Source organism: Rhinolophus hipposideros (assembly GCF_964194185.1).
Source record: "Rhinolophus hipposideros genome assembly, chromosome: 5".
In the NCBI taxonomy this organism is placed as follows: domain Eukaryota; kingdom Metazoa; phylum Chordata; class Mammalia; order Chiroptera; family Rhinolophidae; genus Rhinolophus; species Rhinolophus hipposideros.
This window is the reverse complement of record NC_138051.1, coordinates 60,419,290-60,442,331: the sequence shown is the minus strand read 5'-3', so window position 1 is coordinate 60,442,331 and position 23,042 is coordinate 60,419,290. Positions and strand designations below refer to the sequence as shown.

The 23,042-nt window shown below is 31.2% G+C and overlaps 1 protein-coding gene across 2 annotated transcripts in view; it reads left to right on the top strand.

Annotated features, from left to right (window-relative positions):
• The window catches only part of SOS2 (SOS Ras/Rho guanine nucleotide exchange factor 2), an 82,953-nt gene that overhangs the window by 41,523 nt on the left and 18,388 nt on the right, over window positions 1-23,042 (top strand). For both annotated transcript variants that reach the window (XM_081050451.1, XM_081050452.1), the window contains 8 exons: window positions 7,008-7,135; window positions 7,636-8,291; window positions 8,673-8,754; window positions 10,344-10,466; window positions 15,909-16,012; window positions 17,657-17,879; window positions 20,678-20,797; window positions 20,981-21,143. In XM_081050451.1, the coding sequence (XP_080906577.1) occupies window positions 7,008-7,135; window positions 7,636-8,291; window positions 8,673-8,754; window positions 10,344-10,466; window positions 15,909-16,012; window positions 17,657-17,879; window positions 20,678-20,797; window positions 20,981-21,143 (1,599 nt within the window). The remainder of the gene's footprint in view (window positions 1-7,007; window positions 7,136-7,635; window positions 8,292-8,672; window positions 8,755-10,343; window positions 10,467-15,908; window positions 16,013-17,656; window positions 17,880-20,677; window positions 20,798-20,980; window positions 21,144-23,042) is intronic.

The window sequence follows — 23,042 nt, the reverse complement described above, 5'->3', positions numbered from 1 at the left end:
GCTAACATCTGAGGACTTTTGCCTAATTTCAGATTATTCCCCTTTCCAATTGTTATTTCAACATATCTTGCTCAGTAAAATTTTCTTCCCCAACTTTTTTATTGCTTTTTGTAAGCAAGGCCTTTCTGCTTGAATATGTTGTACCTCTCCTTTAGGATAGCAGGTTGTTGATTTAGACAACTTATTCAGACTTTCTTTACCTAACTCATGAATAATAATATTGAAATAAAAGCCAGAATAACTCCGTATTTTGTAGGCATCTAGTGAAGGTATTTATTTGATGATTTCTAATAAATACCTACCTCAAGAATTCTTTTTGTGCAGTCATATTACACATAATGTATAATGCTGGAGGTCACTAGCTTTTGTGCACAAATAGATGAGCAACTTGATTGTGTATATCTCCATAGAGACTAATGGATCCATAAAGAATTTATAAGAAGAATTGTAGATTTCATATGAATAATCCATTGGCAGCCCCTTGAATATTTGGATTCCTAAATTTTTTTAGATAATGTTCCTGTCTAGTTGGAAGTCCTATCATTAATCTTATAGTTGTCTTCGAATGTTTGCCAACATTTAAAAATCCCAGTTTGACTATAATTGAAGATTATGTTTACCCCTCTCTGGATGATTTGTTTTTTAAATCCCCAAGGTCTGCGTTTCAGATCAGGACATTAACTATGACGGCCTGACTCATCCTGAGGCCAGAGTTACTTTTGCCACCAGTTAATCACTGTACTCTTAAGTGCTTTTAGCCATTGTGATTTGGATTAGTAGTTGTTCAATTAATTAAAATAAAGCAAAGAATCATAAAAAGAAATCTTACATTTCATTTTAATAAACATACACACAAAACCTCCACAAATGAACACTTACATGTATTTATATGCTAATCTGTTGACTGAGGGTAAAACCTTTTCTTTATGAGTCTTTCTGGCTTAAGTCACAAAAATTATCTTCTATGATTTATATTTTCCATTTCTTTTAGATGGTATATGAACTTAAAGGTGTTTGTAAAGCAATCTGAGGCAGAAACCTAGGTTTTTATAATTTTTCCAAATCTTTTACAGTTATCTTCCCTATACCTTTTTAAAGGGACTTGTCTTTAAAATTATTTGATTGAGTTTTCATATTAATATCTTTTTTATACTTTTATTTCTTTAACTTATGTGTAATTAAATTACATAATTAGAGCATAAGCACTACTGGCATAAACATATTTGGAAACATACATTACTGATTCTTGGTAAACATATGACTCAATTAGTGGGATTTGAAGGGCCTAGATATTCTAGAAAGTGGCCCACTTTATAGCATTTATTTTCCTATGGGAATCACCCTGTATGTTATATAGTGGGAATGATCCATAGTAGGAAATACATTTAGCATCATGACTGTACACACACACACACACACACACACACACAGTTCCATGAAATGTTGCTTTTTAGTATTTCATTCAGTATACTGTTATATTCCATTTCTTTTTTAAAAAAAGATTGTGATCTAATGGACATGCAGTTTGAAAACACTGTAATAAGTGTTAATTCTAAATGTATGGCTTAGCACACGGGTAGATGAAAAATGACTTTATATCTGTTCTGATTGTGATACTGTTGGTTTTTAAAAGCATTTTATTTATTTTTAGCTGTGATAAAAATATATAATATGAAACTTGCCATCTTAACCATTTTAAGTGTACAGTTCAGTTGTGTTAAGTACCAGTGTCACTGGACACTTGGGTTGCTTCTACTTTTTTTGCTATTATAAATAATGCTACTATGAATGTGGGTGTGCAAATATCTCCTTGACACTCTGTTGTCAGTTCATTTGGATATATACCCAGAAATGAAATTACTGGATCATACGGTAATTCTATAGTTAATGTTTTGAGGAGACACTATACTGTGTTTCATAGCAGCTACACCATTTTACGTCCCCACCAACAGTGTACAACGGTGCCAGTTTCTCCACATCCTTGCCAACACTTGTTATTTCTGTTTTTGATAGTAGCTATCAAATGGATGTGAGGTAGTATCTCATTGTGGTTTGGATTTTCATTTCCCTAATAATTAGTGATGGTGAACATCTTTTCATGTTCTTGTTGTTATTTGTATATCTTCTTTGGAGAAATGTCAATTCAAGTCCTTTGCCCATTTTTTATTTGGGTTGTTTATATTTTTGTTGTTAATACCTTATCAAATATATCATTTGCAAATATTTCTCCCCTTCTGTAGATTGCCTTTTTGGGCAATTAATTGGTGATATTGTTTGCTTTCAAGTACTCATCCAAAAGAAATTTCATGTTATGCTCACTTTGGGGTGAGAACCATAAGAGAGAAAGCTGGACCAGTGTCACTTAAGGCTGTCACATTCCTTTGGAAATAGAAAACAAAATTCTGGAGCAGTTTTAATTTTATTGAAGTATGTGCTTCAACTATATACCAAAGGCAGATTTATTTGTGGACATAGCATTTATGATATTATTTGAGTTTCACTTCCCAGAATCAGAATTTATGATAAGCAGATAGAGAAACAACTATATTAGGAAATGATAGGCTATCATATATAGTTTACTTGAAATTATTTTACAGTACCTTGTTGGATTATTCTTATTCATAGCAGTACTATAAAGTCCATTTTATAGGTAATATATTTCTTTTTTCAAATTTAAATCCTTTTGGGGTTAATCACTAACTGCTTTCATTTTCTGTTTTTTTCCTCATAAATTTTAGATTTCTTTCTTAACATACATTTCAGTCCTTATGTAAGGGGAGAAAGAAAAAACTCATTATTTATACTAACTTTATAATATACTTCTTATAGTCTAAGAAAAAAATATATGTTTATCCTTCTGTTATTAAGAACATACCTAGTCTTTCACTTCAGAATTGTTTTATTCAAAGCCAAGAAACATTCTTTTACTCTCTAACTCTGTGGTCATTCCCTGTAAATTTAGTAATGGAAAGAATAAAAATTCTCCTCTCAAGAGAACTTTATCTTAAATTACGTTAAAGCTTAATAGGAAGCGGTAGGTTTTAATGAGTTGAATTTCCCACCAAATTACAAAAATTCTATTTTTATGAAACTCTAGAGAGAAGTTTGTTGCCAAAATAGAAGTGATGATATACATTATTTCACATCTAAACTGAACTCCCAGTATAATGAATTGCAGACAAGTTCATAATTTATTAAAATTTCCCTTGCTTTAGGCTCATGTAGTGTACATAATAGCATTTTATAGGAATTCAAAAGAAGCATGGTAAGTATTTCAGTATTTCAGTGAAGTCTTAAGACAAAACTTACATGAAGTGTAAAATCTTGGACAGGGCACACTTATAGACAGCTAATGACAATAATGATTATCTAGTAAGTACAGAATATATTCTTTAGTCAATTTCATAAGATACTACACATTAATGAGAGATCACTTCCACTTTATTATTTAGTTTACATATTGCAAGGGTATTTATTCTCTTTTACCTCTTTTCTAAAGCACACTTTATATTTCTTAAACTGTGTAATTATCCAGTTTATTTTTAACATGGGATCCCTTTCAACTCATGGTCACCAGACTTAGGCATAAACCAGTACTTTGCATAATTGTACCTGGTGTCATTGTAGACAGGCAGTGTAGTAGTGTGGGAAAAAGTATGGACCCTGGAGTCAGAGGTTTGAATACAAACTTTCCCACTCATCTTGGGTGGATTATTCAACCTCTCTGTGCCTCAGTTTCTTTGTCTGTAATATGTGTAATTATAGTACCTGTCTTACAGAGTTGTAACAAAGATTAAGCGAATGCATAAAAGAAGAAGAGTTCAGAATAAGAATAAGATGCACAGAATAAGAGTTCAATAAATGTTCGTTGTTATTTGTCTAAACAATTAACAAAATTGTAAGTGTTTGTATAGTAGCCACTCATTCTAATTACCTTATTGTGAGCCTACCATTTGCAGGTACTATACTAAAAATGAATAAAACATATCCCCGTATTTAAAGAGTTCATGGTTTAGTGAAGAGGTTGAATAGCAAATAATTGCAATGTAAGTGCCTAGTATAAGTAGTAATATGGGATCACTGAAGCAGGAGCAACTAACTCTGTCTAGGGAAGTTAGAAAAATTCATAGGGGCATTAGCTAGATGGGGGTTTATCCTATTCTGATGTGTGTGTATTATTATGAAAGACAAATGGTGAGGAACTATTCAGATTAAAAGAGACAATAGAAACATGTCCCCTAAGTGCAACACTGGATACTGTATTGGAAGGGAAATTGCCCTAAAGGACATGATTAGGATATTGACAAAATTGGATATGCACTGTAAATTAGATCATAGAACTTTACCAATGTTAAATATCCAGAAGTTGATCACTATAGTGTGAAAGAATATCTTTGTTCTAAGACTTACTGCTGAAATATTAAAGGAGTAAAGAAATGATACTGTTTGAGAGTAATTGATGATACATTTGAGTTTTCCTCATATTCCAAAAACAATCTCAGAACCATTCAGCAATGGTTTCTCTTCCTCAGCAAGGAACTGAAAGGATAGTATTACAGACTACTCTTAGATAGTTCAGAGGGGAAAATGGTGCACATACACTTACACACAAAAGGATGCAATGTTAAAAATTGGTGACTCAGAGTACCAGGAATTATTTGTATTATTTTTACAACTTTTCTATACATTTGATATTATTTCAAAAGGAAAATTTAAGAGGTCAGGGAAAGGGAAGAGCTTCATAGGGAGGCGGCATTTCAATTGTATCACAGGGGCTAAATTCACCAGGTGGATAAGGAGCAGTAGAAAGCCATAGGGATGTGAAAGAGCATGAGTAATTTGCAAGTAGTTCAGTGTGGTAATTTCTATATCAGTGTAAAATGCTTAGAATATATTCTTTCTAAATGTCTGTAGGGAATTAGCTTGGATATTCATTAATCTGATGTTTATTCTTCTGAAAATTCAACAAATATTTAGCAAATTATTGGACTAAGGTTATACCAAACAGAGCCATTGTTTTATATACCGATATCACCAGAAAATCCTATGCTTTAAATAGCTTGAAGTTTTATTTCTTTAAATAAAGATGGCCTGTAATTATTACAAGGATATTTAGAAATGACATGGCCATTTATACAGAGGAGTTTGAGCATCCTGAAGACTGACTAGATAGAATTTAGTATCCTCATACACCTAAATTGAAAAACAGTTCTCATTTGGCTAGAATATCATTATTACTTATAATTTGGAAATTTGAATCAATAAAAGCAGTAAGAACAAAAAACCTGTAATTAAGTATTTTATATCAAGAATACCCATATTTACTAAGGAAATAGAGTGGAGCTGAGAAGAATCTTTGTATAAGAAATCTTTTTATCGCATCGCTTCTCGGCCTTTTGGCTAAGATCAAGTGTAGTGAAAAAAATCTTTGAAACAGTATAATAAGTGATTTGGTAGTGATTTTCACCTTTAGAAGTCAGAATGAATGATCAACTACTGATCCTTTTTTAAACTTCCAGCATTTTGTATTTTTTTCCTTCATCCTTTCAATTTTTCATTTCTAAATTTTGAGATTCAGGTTTTCTAGTGATAGTCACTTAAATTATCTATATTGCAAATCTTTTGATTTGATTGAAAGTATCTTGAAAAATATCAGATGGCTCTGTGCTCCATATAGAGAATAATTTCTAGAACATAGAAATGAGAGGTAATGGACCTAGTACTCAAACAATGTCCATTCAGTTCCTTGAGGAGGAAGGGGAGCCATTGCTGAATGGTTTTCTTGTTGTTCTTGGAATATAAAGAAAATTTGTCACAAAATTTCTTGTAAGATATCATGTTTCCCTGAAAATAAGACCTAGCCCGACAACCAGCTCTAATGCGTCTTTTGGAGCAAAAATTAATATAACACCCGGTCTTATTTTACTGTAAGACCCGGTCTTATATACTATACTATATTATAATAAATACCGGGTCTTATATTAATTTTTGCTCCAAAAGACGCATTAGAGCTGGTTGTCGGGGTAGGTCTTATTTTCAGGGAAACAGTAGTTTAAGATCATGAAATATAGTTGAATTTTTAAAATTTGTTTGAAAGAAGTGATTATAATTTTTCTATATTCTTACATAAATATATACCTGTAATCTCTCTATATATCTATATAATGCTCCACCTTGAAACTTCTGTCAAACAAATTAAAACATTGGAGCATCATCCAATCTGAATTATATATTATAATGTAAACTTTCTTCCCTTTTGAGAGTGAGATACAAGAGAGATTTTTGGATAAATAAAGCCAAAGTTAAGATTAATAATGCAGTTTATAAATCTTATTTCTAAGGATTAATAAAGTACAATATTAACTTTCATGGTTTCTTGATATTTGCTAGACTGGTTGAATTTTATGTGGTGAAAAATATCAGTTGAATCCTTTGTGAGGTGCTGTTTTCAGAAAAGTTTTGATGGATTGAAGTGCTAAAGTTAACAACTTGATTATATTGTATAACAGAAATTCAAGCTTTTAGAAATCTCTAAAGCAAGAATTTAATTATTAGAAAATATGAAATAATTTGCATGTTTATCTTATTTTCTCTATTCATAATTAATAAATAAAAGTCACTTTTAAGCTTCATATTTTGAAGTGTTTTTATATATCTGGAAAATGTCCAAATGGTTATCACACTTGCTTCTTTTTCTGATTGCCATGGTAATAGGACTTTATATCTGTACTGTATTTATAGGTTGGTGCAAAAGTAATTGTGGTTTAAAGGGTTAAAAATAATTGCAAAAACTGCAATTACTTTTGCACCAACCTAATACATATGTAGAAAGAGGGTTTGTCTAAGGGCTCAGGAAGTATGCATAACTATATGAAATTATATCTGTTTTTATTAAGTATATTTAAAATTCAGCTAGAATTTATAATATTCATTTATGTTCCTCTAATTACGAGAAAGGGAAAGAATTGAACAATGCAGGTTTAATTTTTCTTTTTGGTTTTTCTTAGCAATTGAAAGCATGTAGTGAAGAAGAAGAAGACAAAGAATGTTTGAATCAAGCTATTACTGCTCTCATGAATCTCCAAGGTAGTATGGACCGAATTTACAAGCAGTATTCACCTCGACGCCGACCTGGGTAATTCCAAACCATTGAAAATATGAATGCTTCTGCATAGTACTTTATTTACATCTGATGCCTGGTTTTCTCAAGAAGTGTTACTTACAATGATAGTGCATTTTTAAAAGTTATACTTTTGTTTTACTTTTTTTTTGTCTTTTAGTCTTTTAAAGTTGGCATTTTCATATTATTAAGATGTATGTAATAAAATTTAAAAAGATATATTTAATAATACTTTGTATAATTTATGTAAAAATGTAGGATTATTTATAATTTTAATTCTTGTGGTAAAAGGAATGAGATATAGAGTCTCTAGCTTCTCTTTCACAATAATGAAATTGAAACATGTATCATTTAGTGGTAAAGTTATTAGAAGAAAGTAAAGTAAATGCTGTGTGCAAAATCTAGTGTTTGGTTATTTAATATTTTTGTCACTTGATTTGAGGTAGTTTATACTTAAAGCAATTAGGGTTACCTAGCCATTGAAAAAGCTAAAATTGTCTTGGTATTTTTTTTAGGGATTCTGTTTGCCCTTTTTATAATCGCCAATTGAGAAGCAAGCACCTGGCTATTAAAAAAATGAATGAAATTCAGAAAAACATAGATGGATGGGAAGGCAAAGATATTGGACAATGTTGTAATGAATTTATTATGGAAGGTCCGTTGACAAGAATTGGTGCTAAACATGAACGGCATATTTTTCTCTTTGATGGTTTAATGATTAGCTGCAAACCCAACCATAGCCAGTCTCGCCTTCCAGGTTACAGTAGTGCCGAATACAGATTAAAAGAAAAATTTGTCATGAGAAAAATACAAATATTTGATAAAGAAGATACTTGTGAGTACAAACATGCTTTTGAATTAGTATCCAAAGATGAAAACAGCATAATATTTGCTGCTAAGTCTGCTGAAGAGAAAAATAATTGGATGGCAGCACTTATTTCTCTTCATTATCGTAGTACTCTAGATCGAATGCTAGATTCAGTATTATTGAAAGAAGAAAATGAGCAACCACTGAGATTACCAAGTCCTGAAGTATATCGTTTTGTGGTAAAAGACTCTGAGGAAAACATTGTTTTTGAAGACAGCTTGCAAAGTAGAAGTGGAATCCCCATCATTAAAGGAGGAACTGTGGTGAAATTAATTGAAAGGTTAACGTATCATATGTATGCAGGTATGTGAAACTCATTACAAGTGATTATCTAGGGCCAAGGATCTAAAAGCTTTTCAAGAATGTTCAAAAATGCTTGAGGCCTGTATATAATGGATTGTTTCTAAAATATAAAAAGAATACTGCAAAATCAAAAGGAGTAAATAACTAATTAAATATCTCTAAAATACAATATTGTTAACTTCATTAATTATTAAATATTCGTAAAAATTGTGTATTCGTGAATCTTGAATTTGAAAACAATCCTCATTTCTCAAGAAATATCATGGTTGGCAGGAAGAGCCACAGTGGGAAGAGCCAGAATAAAGCGAAAAAGGAAGTAAGGCCTCCAAAATATGCTGAATAAATTGAACATGCAACCTGTTTTATGCTCTACCTTTTCAGATCCCAATTTTGTTCGTACTTTTCTTACTACATATCGTTCATTTTGTAAACCACAGGAATTGCTAAGCTTACTGATTGAACGGTAAGAAAAATATTTATTTCACTTAACACTTTGTAAAAAGTTACCTATTTTTAACTTGTAGAGTACTGGGTACCTAGTATGTATTCAAGTAGTTTTTGAACGTAATTTATTGGGCATTAAATTAGCAGTATTTCTGTTCTCTTGAAACAACGTGCTTAATGAAATCCCTGTTTATAACAGAGGTCTTTTCAGATCTTAGCAATATTTATAGTAGTAATCAGGAAGACCTAGTTTTAGAGGATTAAAAAAACTATGTATCTTAATGAAATATTTTCTGTACAATAAAACAGTACTTCCTTAAAAGAGACTGTTTTACTTTTCACTTTTAAAACAAACTTTTTATTAATGGAAAATTTCAAAACACATACAAGAGTAAATAGAAAAATATAATAACCCCATTTATCAGTCATTCAAATTCAGTAATTATCAACTCGTGTCATCTGTTTCCCTACCAACTTCCAAATCCTAACCCCAAGATTACGTTGGCCTTCTTTATCCGAGGATTTCTTATCCTTATTCGTAGCCATATCCAAGGATATAGAGGACTGACTAAGGGACTCCTGCATCGGTAGATTTTGGTATCCATTGGGGTCCTGGAACCAATCCCCTATGGATACCAAGGGACAACTGTATTTTGAAGTAAATCCTAGACAATGTATTTGACCTGTAAATATTTTCATTTGTATTTCTAAAAGATAAGTAGGTACTCTTCTTACAATCACATTGTTATTAGACCTAAAAAAGGAACAGTTTCTTTATTATCATTAATCTTAAAAAGTAAGTTTTAGATTGAATTTTTCTCTTTTACTGAGTATATTAATGGCACTTTTGTGCTTTATATAGGTTAAAATATAGTGTCTGGACTCCAAAATAATTTTTGTTTCACATTTTAAAACTTAATACCAGAATTTTATCTTGACCCCTATCAGTATGTTGTATGAAACTAAGTTTAGCAGACTGAGTCAGTGTAATGAGCTGTGAAGATTTGCTCAGTTGTATTTCCATGTCCAAAATAAGGAAAGCACATGTTATATTTTAGCTATATTTCCTATGGTTGGGTAAAGTTTTGTGTGTTTTTTCAACTTTATTTTTCTGTTATCCACTTAAGTATGTTTTAAAATATTGTTTAAAATTCAGTTTGGGCTTTCTCTTTGCATTTATATTCATTTATTTAAGGAAATTTATGTCTAGATTTATTTATTTTTTAATGTTAAGGATAGATTGTTAGATAAGCTATCTCTGTTATGTTCTTTAAAGAGGTTAAACTCCTTAAAGATTCTTTTCTTGGATCTTTTCCATTGACCTTTTTTATGTTGATAAGTGCTGGTTATTAAACTTTTTTGATAAACGTTAATAATATAAAACCTTATATATTGGTTTATCCAAAGGGCATATCCAAAATTGTATATCCAAAGGGCAGGTTTTTATGGTACATAATGCTTTAAGGGAAGTTTATCAGTAATTGTAATTTCACATAACTAGTAGGAAAGAAAGTTGCTTAGTTAAAATGTTTTTCCTGCTGTATTTGAAATCTTTTTTGCTTATGTGTGAACAATGAAAATTTTCTCTTATTTTGCTTTTCTTCTTAGATTTGAAATTCCAGAGCCAGAACCTACTGAAGCAGATAAATTGGCAGTAGAGAAAGGCGAGCAGCCAATCAGTGCAGACCTTAAAAGGTTTCGCAAGGAATATGTCCAACCAGTACAACTTAGGTTTGGCTTGAATATTATATTTTTTTACGTGCCATTCAATTTTCAATATTTAGTTAGCACAAAAGTTCTTGCCTCTTAATTCAGGTATAGGTATTATTGTTAACCTCATAGCAGTTAAGTTAAACTTCCAAAGTTTTTTATGTGAAGCTACTTTTGAATACCCTGAAGTATTTTAATTATTAAAATATAATGTGTTATTTGTATGACATATCTCTTATCATGTGATATATTATGCTTACAATCCAGGATACTTATTAAGTAAAAATTATAAAAGTGCATATGAGTTTGTCTACTGTCAACTCCCCCCCTTTTTCCTTCATGTCTCATTGTGATCACCTAGTAATTTGGGGCTTTTTTACAACTTATAATATTTACAAAGTATGATAGAAAAATAAGGTGAATGTTTAAATAAAAAAATTTATTACAGTAAAAGACACATTCCCATTAATTCCCCTCAAAATACTCCCCCTCGCTTCAAACACACTTATCCCATCATTCTTGCCATTTTCTGAAGCAGTTCTGGAAATCCTCTTTCATGAGTGTCTTTAGTGGCGCTGTCATGGCTGCCTCGATGTCCTGAATTGAATCAAAACAGTTACCTTTCATGGTCATTTTGACGTTGGAAAAGAGCCAGAAGTTGTATGGTGCCAGGTCAGGTGAATAAAGTGGATGAGGACACACCGTAATGTTTTTATTTGACAGAAATTGTCATACCAGAGATGATGTGTGACACGGAGCCTTTCTGTTGTGATCACAAAATACGGTGAATGCTGCTGCTGAGTGCCATCCAATGGAAAGGCAGGGATCTTCAATACGGGAAGTTGTGCGTCGAACCTTACTAACAGTATGTGACAAGTTTCAACTTGTTCAGTGTAGTCAGTCGGGTATGAGCTATGATTGAGAGAACGTGTGTTTTAAAGTGTGCAGAACATCATCCTCCATCATGCCAACCCTCTATGTCACACATCACTTCTGGTACGGCAATTTCTGTCAAATAAAAACATTACAGTGTATCATCATCCACCTTATTCACCAGATCTGGAACAGTGCGACTTCTGGCTGTTCCCCAAAGTCAAAATGATTCAGGACATCGAGGCAGCCATGACAGGGCAACTGAAGACATTCATAAAAGAGGACTTCCAGAACTGCTTCAGAAAGTGGCAAGAACAATGACATAAGTGTGTTTGACGCGAGGGGGAGTATTTTGAGGGGGGATTAATGGCAATGTGTCTTTTACTGTAATAAATTTTTTCTATTTAACCATTCACCGTATTGTTTGATCATACCTTGTATGGAAGTTGAAGCTCTTCTCCCACAGAATGAATCAGCATTCGTTACTTTATCTAAAAAAATAATTTCAGTAATTTCTAAAAATGTATTTGATAATAGCAGCTGCCAGTTGTTAGGTACTTACTGTGTGCCTAAATGCTTTATTTTTTTAATCTCATGCTCACAACACAATTACTGTTTCTACTTTATGTAAGAAGGAAATGAAACTTAGCAGGGTAAAGTAGTTTGAGATAGGTCATATAAAGTGGCAGGACAGGATTCAAACTCATATCTATCTGACTTCCTAAATCTGTGTTGTTTTTTTACCACTGAACATTAAAAATTGAAAGCTTCTTTGATTAGCCTTCTTTACCGTCCAAGTGAAAACCAAAGTATTACTATCCCTTTCCATGGGAAAACTGGCATATCTTATTAATTAAATATGATGTAAAAAAATTTTTCTCTGTAAATGTTACGGTTCCTTGATTACTATTAACCAATAAATTGGAACTTTGGAACTGAGTATATTATTTTCCAGAATAATTGCCACAAACAAATGCAGTTTTATATGTCTCTCAGCCAACACTTTTAATATGTCATTAGTTATATAAGAAAATAAGATTACCTATCAGCAATAAACAGTTAATTTTTTTCTACTAGCTATGATGCAGTTGTACTAATAATGCACACTCAAGCCCCTTGACATAAGGTACAACATGAGATTGCTATATAGGGGCAGAAGATAATCTTAGATGCTCAGTCATATGTAGTCTTTTTTTTTTTTTTAGTCGTCATAACCGCATTTATTTTTATAATTTTTTAAATTTTTCAGTTGCACTTAACATACATTATACTAGTTTCAGGTATACAACATAATGATTAGCCATATATGTTCTTTAAGTGTTTATTTCTAAGCATTTTCTGTTCTCAGTCCTGTGCTTATAAGTATGGTGAGTAGAGAAATAACATAGAATATCGTCTTTGCCACCACGATACTATGATTTTGTTAGGGGAAAAGGATACATGAAATAGTTATGCATTATTCTACTTGTGTTTAAGTGGCTTAGAAAAATACATCCCTATGAAATTTAAGGAATAGCTAAGATAATGGTGGAGTAATTAGGGAAGGCATCTTGAAAGAGATAAAATCTGAGATTATCTCTAAAGGATGTAGGACTTAGGCAGAATGGTGATTGTAGGTATCCAAGGTTATGGGAAATAGTATGAACAAAGGCAAAAAGGCAGAAATGAGAATGGTACCCAGAGGAAATCGGTAAGACAATCAACTTACAAGGAATGAAGACATTGTAATGCAAGGTGTTGTAGATGAGATTAACTATATGGAATGAGGTGGTAAGATGGTCTTGAAATCTAAGCCAAGTTGTTAACCTTGTCCTGTAAGCACTGAAGGATTTTTAGCAATGATGCAGTAATCTACTCTTATCCACGGTTTCACACTCAGTGGTTTTAGTTACCTGTAGTCAACCATGGTCTGAAACTATTAAGTGGAAAATTCCAGAAATTCATAAGTTTTAAATTGCAAACTATTCTGAGTAACGTGATGAAATCTCACACTGTCTTGCTCCATTCCACCTGGGACGTGAATCATCACTTTATCCAGTATATCCACACTGTATACTGTATCTGCCTGTTAGTCACTTATTAGCTGTCTCAATTATCAATTCGAGTGTCTGATATTGTAGTGCTTGTGTTCAAGTATCCCTTATTTTACTTAATAAAGCACAAGAGTAGTGATGCTGGCAATTTGGATACACAAAGAGAAAATGTAAAGTGCTTCCTTTAAGTGAAAAGGTAAAAGTTCTTGACTTAGTAAGAAAAGAAAAAAAATTGTATGCTGAGTTTGCTAACTACAGTTAAGAACAAATCTTCCATCTGTGAAATTGCCTAATTTATAAATTAAACTTTATCAAGTATATATAGGAAAAAATATAGTGTATGTAGGCTTTGGTACTACCCAGAGTTTTAGGCATCCATTGGGGGTTCTTGGATTGTTTTCTCTGTAGATAAGGGGGGACTACTATGAATTTTATAATGATGGTAACTTTTTTCAACATTGTATTACAAAATTTTAACGTAAAGCAAAGTTGAAAATTTTATAATGAACACTCATAAATTCACCACCTGGATCTACTGCTAACATTTTGCTAGACTTATTTTGTCAACATTATTCATTTATCATTCTTCTGTTGGTCCATTAATCATCTAATTTGAGGGATGTATTTCAAAGTACACTTCTCCTTAAATATTCAATTTGTATATCACTAACAGTATTTGTTTATTGTTCTTTTGTTCTAAAATGTGTGTACAGTGACACATGCATCTTAAGTGTACTTTGGGTAAATTTTAACATACATCTCTGTGATCTAAACTTCTTTCAAGATATAAAATGTTATAGTTGAGAAGGTTCCCTCATTCCCATTCTAATCAAATTTTGATCTCATTGTCTAAAGCAGTATTCATCTTCCTACATAGATTAATTTTACCTGTTTTAGAATTTCATATTAATGGATTCTTACATACTCTTTTGTGACTGACTTCTTTCACTGAACATGCTTTTAAGCATTTTGTTGCTTGTTTCAGTAGTTGGTACTATTTTTATTACTGAGATAGTATTCAGGTATATGAATATACCGCAGTTTATTAATTTTTCCACTGAAGGACACCTGGGTTCTTTTTAGTTTCTGATTCTTATGAATAAAGCTGCTACGAACTTTATTTTACAAGATTTTTGTGAATATATTTTTTCATATAGTACCTTGGGTAAGTAACTCAGAGTGGAATGGCAGGGTCGTAAGGTAGGTGTATGTTTAATTTTAAAAGAAACTGCCAAATCTTTTCCCAAAGTAATTGTACTGTTTTACACTCTTACCAGAAATGTATGTGAGTTCCAGTTGCTCCTCCATATCCTCATCAACATGTAACGATGTCAGCCTTTATACTTTAGCCTCACTGGTGGGGCGTATATTGGGACCTTTTTGTGGTTTTAGTTTGTGTTTTCCTGATTATTAATGATGTTGAGAACTATTTTCTGAGTTTATCTTTTTATTATTTATTAATATTTTTATTAATATTTTTTTATTAATATTATTTATTAATATTTTTATTATTATCTTTTATTATTATGAGTTATATTTAGCAGGTTTGGATGTCTCTCTTTGTCAGACAAATGTTTTGCAAATGTCTTCTCCCAATCTGTGGCCTATTACTTTTCTTAATAATGTTTTTTGATGAGCAGAAGTTTTTAATTTTGATGAAATCTAATTATGAGATTTTTTTTCTCTTATGTGATAATTTTTAGATTACATTGTATGCTGTAGAAACTAGGAAGGAGGGGAAATGGAAGCAGTTATTTGAATTTACCTTGTGTAAACTAGAAGCTAACAGTTTTGTGATCTCTTGAAATATTTTCTAAGCCACTGAACTAACCAGGCACACATGACTTAGGTGGTTTTAATACAGATAGCATGATAGAGATTTAAAGAATTTTCTTAGTCTGGGAGAAAAACTATTGTCTGTCAAGTAGGGGGAATGAAAGCTAACCTAGAAGGAATCATTCATTGAAATAATGAAAGAAAAAAGGCTAATCTCATTAATTCACAGTATAAGAGTGCGGAATGGAATGTTATATTGTGTCTTTTGAACTAAAATAAGAATATGAACATACCTGTAAATTACATAGAAATTTGATGGTAGAACTTGGATTTAGAATCAAATACACTAAATCTTAGTTGGTTTTCCATCTTATGTGAAAAATATATAAAAATTTAGATCTTAAAAGAAATCTTTTTAATATAAGCTCTTAAAAATAGCTTTTATACAGTATAGAATATGAATTTTGTATATGTGAATAAAGTAAAGGTACTTTCCTGAACATAAATGAGTAATTAAGTGTAGGAACTACAATTTTTATGCTTATAAATATTTTTGAAAGTATAATTTTTAAATAAGTAATCTGGAGATATACTGTCTTAAATTATTTGTATTTAATTGATATTATAATTAATATTTATGATATTAATTAAATGCAAATTATAGGCTCTGCATATTACAATAGCCTTTACATATAAAGCTATCACCATAGCATTAGAGAAGTAACAGAAGTGTAATTGAATGCTTAAATTTCACTAAAATGTGTTTTTTTCCATTTTATAGGATCCTAAATGTGTTTCGGCACTGGGTTGAACACCATTTTTATGACTTTGAAAGAGATTTGGAGTTGCTTGAAAGACTAGAATCCTTCATTTCAAGTGTAAGAGGTATATTATTTAAAGGTTTGATTGAATTTTATGTCGCACATGAGTTTATTTTTAAATTTGTGTGACTTTTAATTTAAGAAACTAAATTACTTTTCATTTTTGAAAAGCTGGAACAACATTTGGAATGATTTTTTTTTTAGACTCTAAGGAGCTCACATATATTTAGAGCCAGCTGAAGTCCTAGAAACTTGCCTTTTCAAGTTTTTTAAGGAAAATCTTTCTTATAAACAAGTCAAAAGTTCTCTTTAGTAAATTGAAGTCATTTAATTTTATCTCATGTCAAGGTTGCCATTCCTTTAACTAATTAAACATTTACATAATTTTACCTGTTTTCTTTTTCTCCTTAATCTTATTCTTTAGTTTTGAATGACTAACCACTTTTTAAACAATGTTTACTTCCCCTGGAAAAGTTTTTGGTGTATTTTTGGCACTTAAAAGATAGGAGTTCCCTACCTGAAGTTTCAGAACACAGCCCATGAAATGAAACTCTAGGCCTGAATATTTAAACAAACGTTTATGTCATCAAATGTATATTATTGAATCAAGAACATTTATGTTTTATCTACTATTATAAGGCATTAATCAAGAATACCATAACTAAACCTAGCTTATTTTTCAGCTCCTGCTTTTTCTTTAAGGAGAATTTTACTTAAAATAGAGAGTGTGATTCATTTGTTTCAATGTTGAGATGTTTAAGGTACTTTTTTTCATGTGTGCCTTAAAATTGTTTATAGTACTAATTTTTAAATAATGTTTTTATTAAGGACATTAGATTATATATGATCTAAGACACTTCTAAAATACACAGACATACTCGAATAAAGCAAGTAAATCCTTATGTTAATGTCTAAAGGCCTTTCTAATACACGTTATACCTCAGGATAACCAAATAATTGATGTGTGAACGTTTCTTCGCATGGAAGTATTGCCAATAAGTGAAGAAAGAGTGATATAATATTACCATTTCTCAACTAGTAACATCAGAAAAAGAGAAGTAACTGGCTATTATATGCCTCCTGTTGGAAATATTCTTGCAAGTATTCATGTCAAAAAATTGATCCTGAATCAAATCAAGGCTCTGTGTCTGATTTACAGAAAATATAGGAACAGCAAAACATGGAGTGTCACCACAGGGATGCAGTTGGCAAGATTCACACTTGGGAAACACCACAGAGCAAATGATTCAGTTTCATAAAATAAATTGCAAGCAAAATGAGAGATAAAGCGGGAGACCTGTAGTTTGAAGGAGACTTGAGACATATTGACTGAGCGCAATGTGTAGATCTTATTCAAATCCTATTTCAAACTACAAGAAAACATTTATGAGACAATAAGGGAGATTCAGCACTAACTACATATTTGATGGTATTAAGAGGTTATTGTCATTTTTTATGTGTGATAATGGTTATTGTTATTTTTTAAAGTCTTTAACTTTTAGATACATACTTAAATGTGAACGAAACGATATGTTTTAGATGTTTTGAAATAACAAAGGGATTGAAGGGAGGGCGTAAGTGGGATTAGATGAAACAAAAAAGATGCTGTTGAGTTGATCATTGTTGAAGCTGGTTGATGGTTAAAGATTGTACGAAGTTTTGTAGTTATGTCTTTAAAATACAAGGTATTTTTGTTTATTTTTTCTAGGAAAAGCCATGAAGAAATGGGTAGAGTCAATTGCTAAGATCATTAAGAGGAAGAAACAAGCTCAGGCAAATGGAATAAGCCATAATATTACCTTTGAAAGTCCACCTCCGCCAATTGAATGGCATATCAGCAGACCAGGACAATTTGAAACATTTGATCTCATGACACTTCATCCAATAGAAATTGCACGTCAGCTGACACTTTTGGAATCTGATCTCTACAGGTAGAAAATTAACTTTAATTTGATGCTCTGTTTTCAAGAACCTTGAATATAACCTCTCTTTTCAGAACATTTAGCAAATTATTCATGAGTACTTAAAAATAGCTCATCTATTCTGTGGGGCATGGTGGAAAATTCATAGCACACTTTTAAACTACAGTCTGTTCTGCAGGTAAAAGTCTTAAAACATACTGCTATTTAGGCATAGATTTGGTACTAGTAATCCTTCATAAGAGCAGTGGCAGAGAGAAGACTAATGAATGGAGCAACCACTTTTAATGCAGTCACCGAGTTCTTACTCCTAATACTTTTCTCAGATTTCTTTATTGAGTTCTTTCAGCTAAGTCAGTCAGTATGGATGCTAGGCTCGTGGCAGCCAAGTAAATAGAATATTGAATGAGACAAGCTTTCTTCTTCTTCTTTTTTTTAAGATTCTTCATGATCAAAATTTTATTTGGGGGCTTTACTGGGTTAGGTTAGGTAAACGAATAACAAAATTCATAGAGGAATAAAGATTTCTTAACTTCTTTTAAGAAGCCTCAAATACTTCAGCTCTTTGAAGTCAATATTAACTTGAAAGGAAAGTTATTTCTGAAGTAGTGTGATGATGAACAATGCTTAAAACTTCTGAATCTTTTTGTTTCATTTATAAGGTCTTATATTTATAAGGATCACTAAAAATGTGCTGGGCTATTTATTTTAATCAGTATGCCATCATCTGTCTTTATATGTAAAACGTTCCTGCCATCACCTTATATCCACACAGATCACCCATTCACAACCTAACATTTTAGTTTCATGGCTTCATCACTTCCAGTGTCATGGTCTACTCCAAATCAGACTTCCAAATCAGGTCATATCCTGAATCTTGTCATCACCCCAAATCATTCTAGTTCTCAAATTACTAACTCAAGCATCTCATTCCTTCCTAACCAGTCTTCTCTCCTTTCAGCTTGTTTTATCAACTTCTTTCTCTATCATTTTTTTTAAAACCACTATTTTTTTGCCAGTGCGTTAGCCCCTTTGTCCTTTCCTCCCTTCAAATTTAAGCTTTTGTTTTTCATTTAAAACCCAGGGTCCTGTGAAGGACATAGGCCTTGCTGGTAATGCTACCTCCCCCCCAAACCCACCCCGATCAAAAAATAACCACCCACTACTGTCATTCCATCAAAACCTTTTCTGTACTGAGGAACCCTTTTTAAAATATAAATACCTTTAAGTAGTTATCCTGGTTAACAGACTTTTTTTTTTTTTTTAACAGAGATAACACAGAGAAAAGTAAGACTATATAAAGTTTAGCATTAATGGAGAATGTAGAAAGACACTAGAGCTAAAACTGCCTTCTTTAGAATTGGGCCTCTGGTTTGCCCTGGCTGTGCTGTTCAGAATTTATCACACATGTTGGAGGTTGTCAACATCTGATTCAGAATGTCATTTTATATTTTAAGTAATTTGGAATTCAGGTGGTTTTTGTTTATGTTGTGGGATTTGTGATATGTATGAATGAAAAGACTTGTTACTTGAGATAACAAAGCAAATGATACTGAATCAAGTTTTTCTTTATAGAGTGACTGTTATATGAATGGACATCAAAAAAAACAAGGACTTAGCTTTATGTGGATCTACTTTCAGAACATAGAAAAGGTTTGCAGTGCCAATGTTTTATAGACGGGTAACATACATAAATCATTGGCATTGTAAACTTTTGGTGAAATAATAGGACCAATTTAAGAAAACTAATTTCAAAAACTGTTAGCAAGTACCCATTTGTATTCAAATTCACTGATTAAAAACATTTTTTTAAAAAAAATTAATAGCCAAGTCTAGGATGGCAATGCCCGTCAATTTTTTAAATTATCTAATCCTGACTCACTGTATACAATGATTTAATTGGCTTTTTTTACTTTTGTATTAAATATTTCAAGTATTTCAAAAAATGTGGAAAATAATATAGTGAGGGCTCATGAACAACAAAAGTATTACAAATAAAATTGAAATCCTTTGCATATATTTCCCCAATCCTATTTCTCTTTATCTCTCCCAAGGAATAACCACTACCCTATATTTGGTGTTTACTATTCCTATGTGTATCTATAATTTATACACATGTAAACATTCGTAAACAATATATAGCATTGTTTTGTACATTTTAAAACTGGTTATACTTATATATCATTCTGCAACTTGTTTTTTACTTAAATTGTTTCTGGCATTTGTTCAAGTTGATGAATATGGCTCTAGTTTGCTTATTTTAATTGCTGTATAGAATCGAATTGTATGAGTACTCCATAATTTATCCAGTTTCTTGATGATAAGTCTCAAGGTAGGTTGTGTGAGATGCTTCACTGAACATTCCTATAATTGTTTTCTTATAACCTGTTAATATCTAGAGCATATATCTAGGAATAGAATTGCTGGGTGATCTACTATGTATATCTTCAGTATTGTGACATTTTGACAGATTGCTTTACAAAGTGGTTGTATCAATTTTTACTTGCACATCAGTGTTGGAGATTTTTTTTTTTTTCACATTTTTACCCGTTTAGTGTCAGACTCTTGTTAAGCTGATAGGCATAAACTGGGATTTCATTGTGTTTTAATATTCTTTTCTGTTAGTAAAAGATAAAGTATTTTTTAATATTTGTGGCTAGTTTGGTCTATTGTTTTGTGAATTACCTCTTATGTTTGTTCATTTATCTTTTGGGTTAATTGTCTTTATTTTTAAGTTTTAGGAGACCTTTAAATAATTTTGATACTAATCCTTTATAGGTTAAGTTGCATTGATATTTTTGGTTCCACAGGAAAGTTCAACCTTCTGAACTTGTAGGGAGTGTATGGACGAAAGAAGATAAAGAAATAAATTCTCCCAATTTATTAAAAATGATTCGCCACACCACAAATCTTACGCTCTGGTTTGAAAAGTAAGTTTTTACTTACTCTGTCTTATTCTTAGTAATCATAATATTAAGTTACATATATAAGGTAAAATCCTGGCTGAATATGTTTTGTTGTTTTTTTTTTGTTGTTGTTTTTTTTTAATACATGATGTGAAGAAATTGCTTTCTAAGCCACGAATTTCTTTTTCTTTTTTTTTTTTTGGATAGGTGCATTGTGGAAGCAGAAAATTTTGACGAACGGGTGGCAGTACTAAGTAGAATTATAGAAATTCTGCAAGTTTTTCAAGATTTGAATAATTTCAATGGTGTACTGGAGATAGTCAGTGCAGTAAATTCAGTGTCAGTATACAGACTAGACCACACCTTTGAGGTAAGTTTTAGGCTTAAATATTTCATCATTTTGTGGGGGGAGATAACATTAATGTAAAAAGATTCCTTCTACCACCAATCTTTCTGAGTGAATCCATCTTATTTCCTTAAATGCAGTGATACCAAGATATTAGAGAATACATCAGTATACACTAGTAAGCCTAGGCTTCATAAAAGAATATGGGACTTGTGACTTTGTTTAATATACCTAAAATATAATGAAGTTCCAGGAGGATTTTTTCAATGGCACACTGATTGACAGTTTCAAATAAATTACAAAGGATTTTAAATATAAGTATAAAAATTAATCACCTTTAGTATATAGTCAAAGAAAGAGTAACAAGGAGAGAACCCTTTCGAAAAATTAAATTTTTTTTAATTATAACATAGTATATGTTTAGTGTTTATTATAGAAAGTTCAGAAGATACAGAAAGTATAGAAGGATAATCCATATATATATTTTTAAGAATAAAATTGAGATCACATTGTACATAGGTTTTTTTTTTTTTGGCCTGTACCTTTTTATCATAAACATTGTTTTACTAGTTTATTTTCAAAAACAAATTTTTAATGGCTGTGTGGTTTTCTATCCCATGGACAAACCATAATTTATTTCACACTCTATTGTGGGGCAATTAAGTTATTTCTGATTTTTTCTGTGATGAATAATTTAACACGGAACATCTATACACAGAAATCTTTGTAAGAATTTGATTATTTCCCTAGAATAAATTTCTAGAGTGGAATACCAGGGTCAGAGTATTTGTACATTTCAAGATTTTTTGATTCTGTTGCCAAGGTGCTTTCTAGCAGGATATGATAAATCCCCCTGGGTATTACCTTATTCAAAATGTATTTATAGATTTGATGAGCCAGAAAAAACTTTCTCATTTTTAAAATTTGTATTTTTAAAAATAACTAAAGAAGTTGAATATTTTAAGTGTATTTATTGGCCATTTTAATTTCTTTATAATTTATTCATATCCTCTTTTTCTATTTGGGTGTTTGTATTTTACTGATTTTTGAACTTTTAAATATCAAAGATATTAATACTTAGTCAGATATTGCCCATATATTCTCTAGTTTCTATTTTATCTGCTTTTTTAACTTAAAAATTGTATATAATGTTTTTACATATGGAAGTTTTATCATTTTTATTTAGTTAAACCAATCTCTTTATTTATGAATTCTTCCTTTGCTTTTGTACCTAAAAAATCATTTTTTAATGCCTAAATGAAAGATAAAAAGTTAAGAGATGCAGCCATACAAATATATTGCCTTTGGCAATGTGGGTTAAAATCTCTCTGGAAAATTATCTAGCAATATATGTTAAAATTAAAATACACATATTGTTTGTTGAATCCAGAAATAAAAGTGCTAGACTATAGTTAATGTACAAAGATGTAATTTCAGCAGCATTAATTGTAGTAGCAGAAAACTAGAAACAACCAGTATGTTCATCAGTACGAGAATGATTGAGTACATTATCCTGTGCCTATAATGTAGAATATTGTTCAGCTATAGAAAAAAAGTGAGTAAGGATCTATGTGTATTGTCTTGAAGAATATTTGTGATACTTTATGGGGAAAGTAATTTTTAAAAAAAACACCTCAGAATAAGGAGCATACTATTTCATTTTGATATAACAAAACAGAACAAATACTAAATAAGTAATTGAAGTTTCATGAGCATTGAGAAGAGTGTTGGAGGATACATACTCTTTTCTTAACATTGGTTCTCTCAGTGGGTTGTGATTGAGGGGAGTGGAGGGTAAACTGCTTTCACGTATGTCTTTTTCTATTTGGGTATTTGCATTTTATTGGTTTAATAATAAATGAACTTTTTATATATTAAAGATACTAACAGTCAAACATTGCCAAATATTAATCAATTTAATAA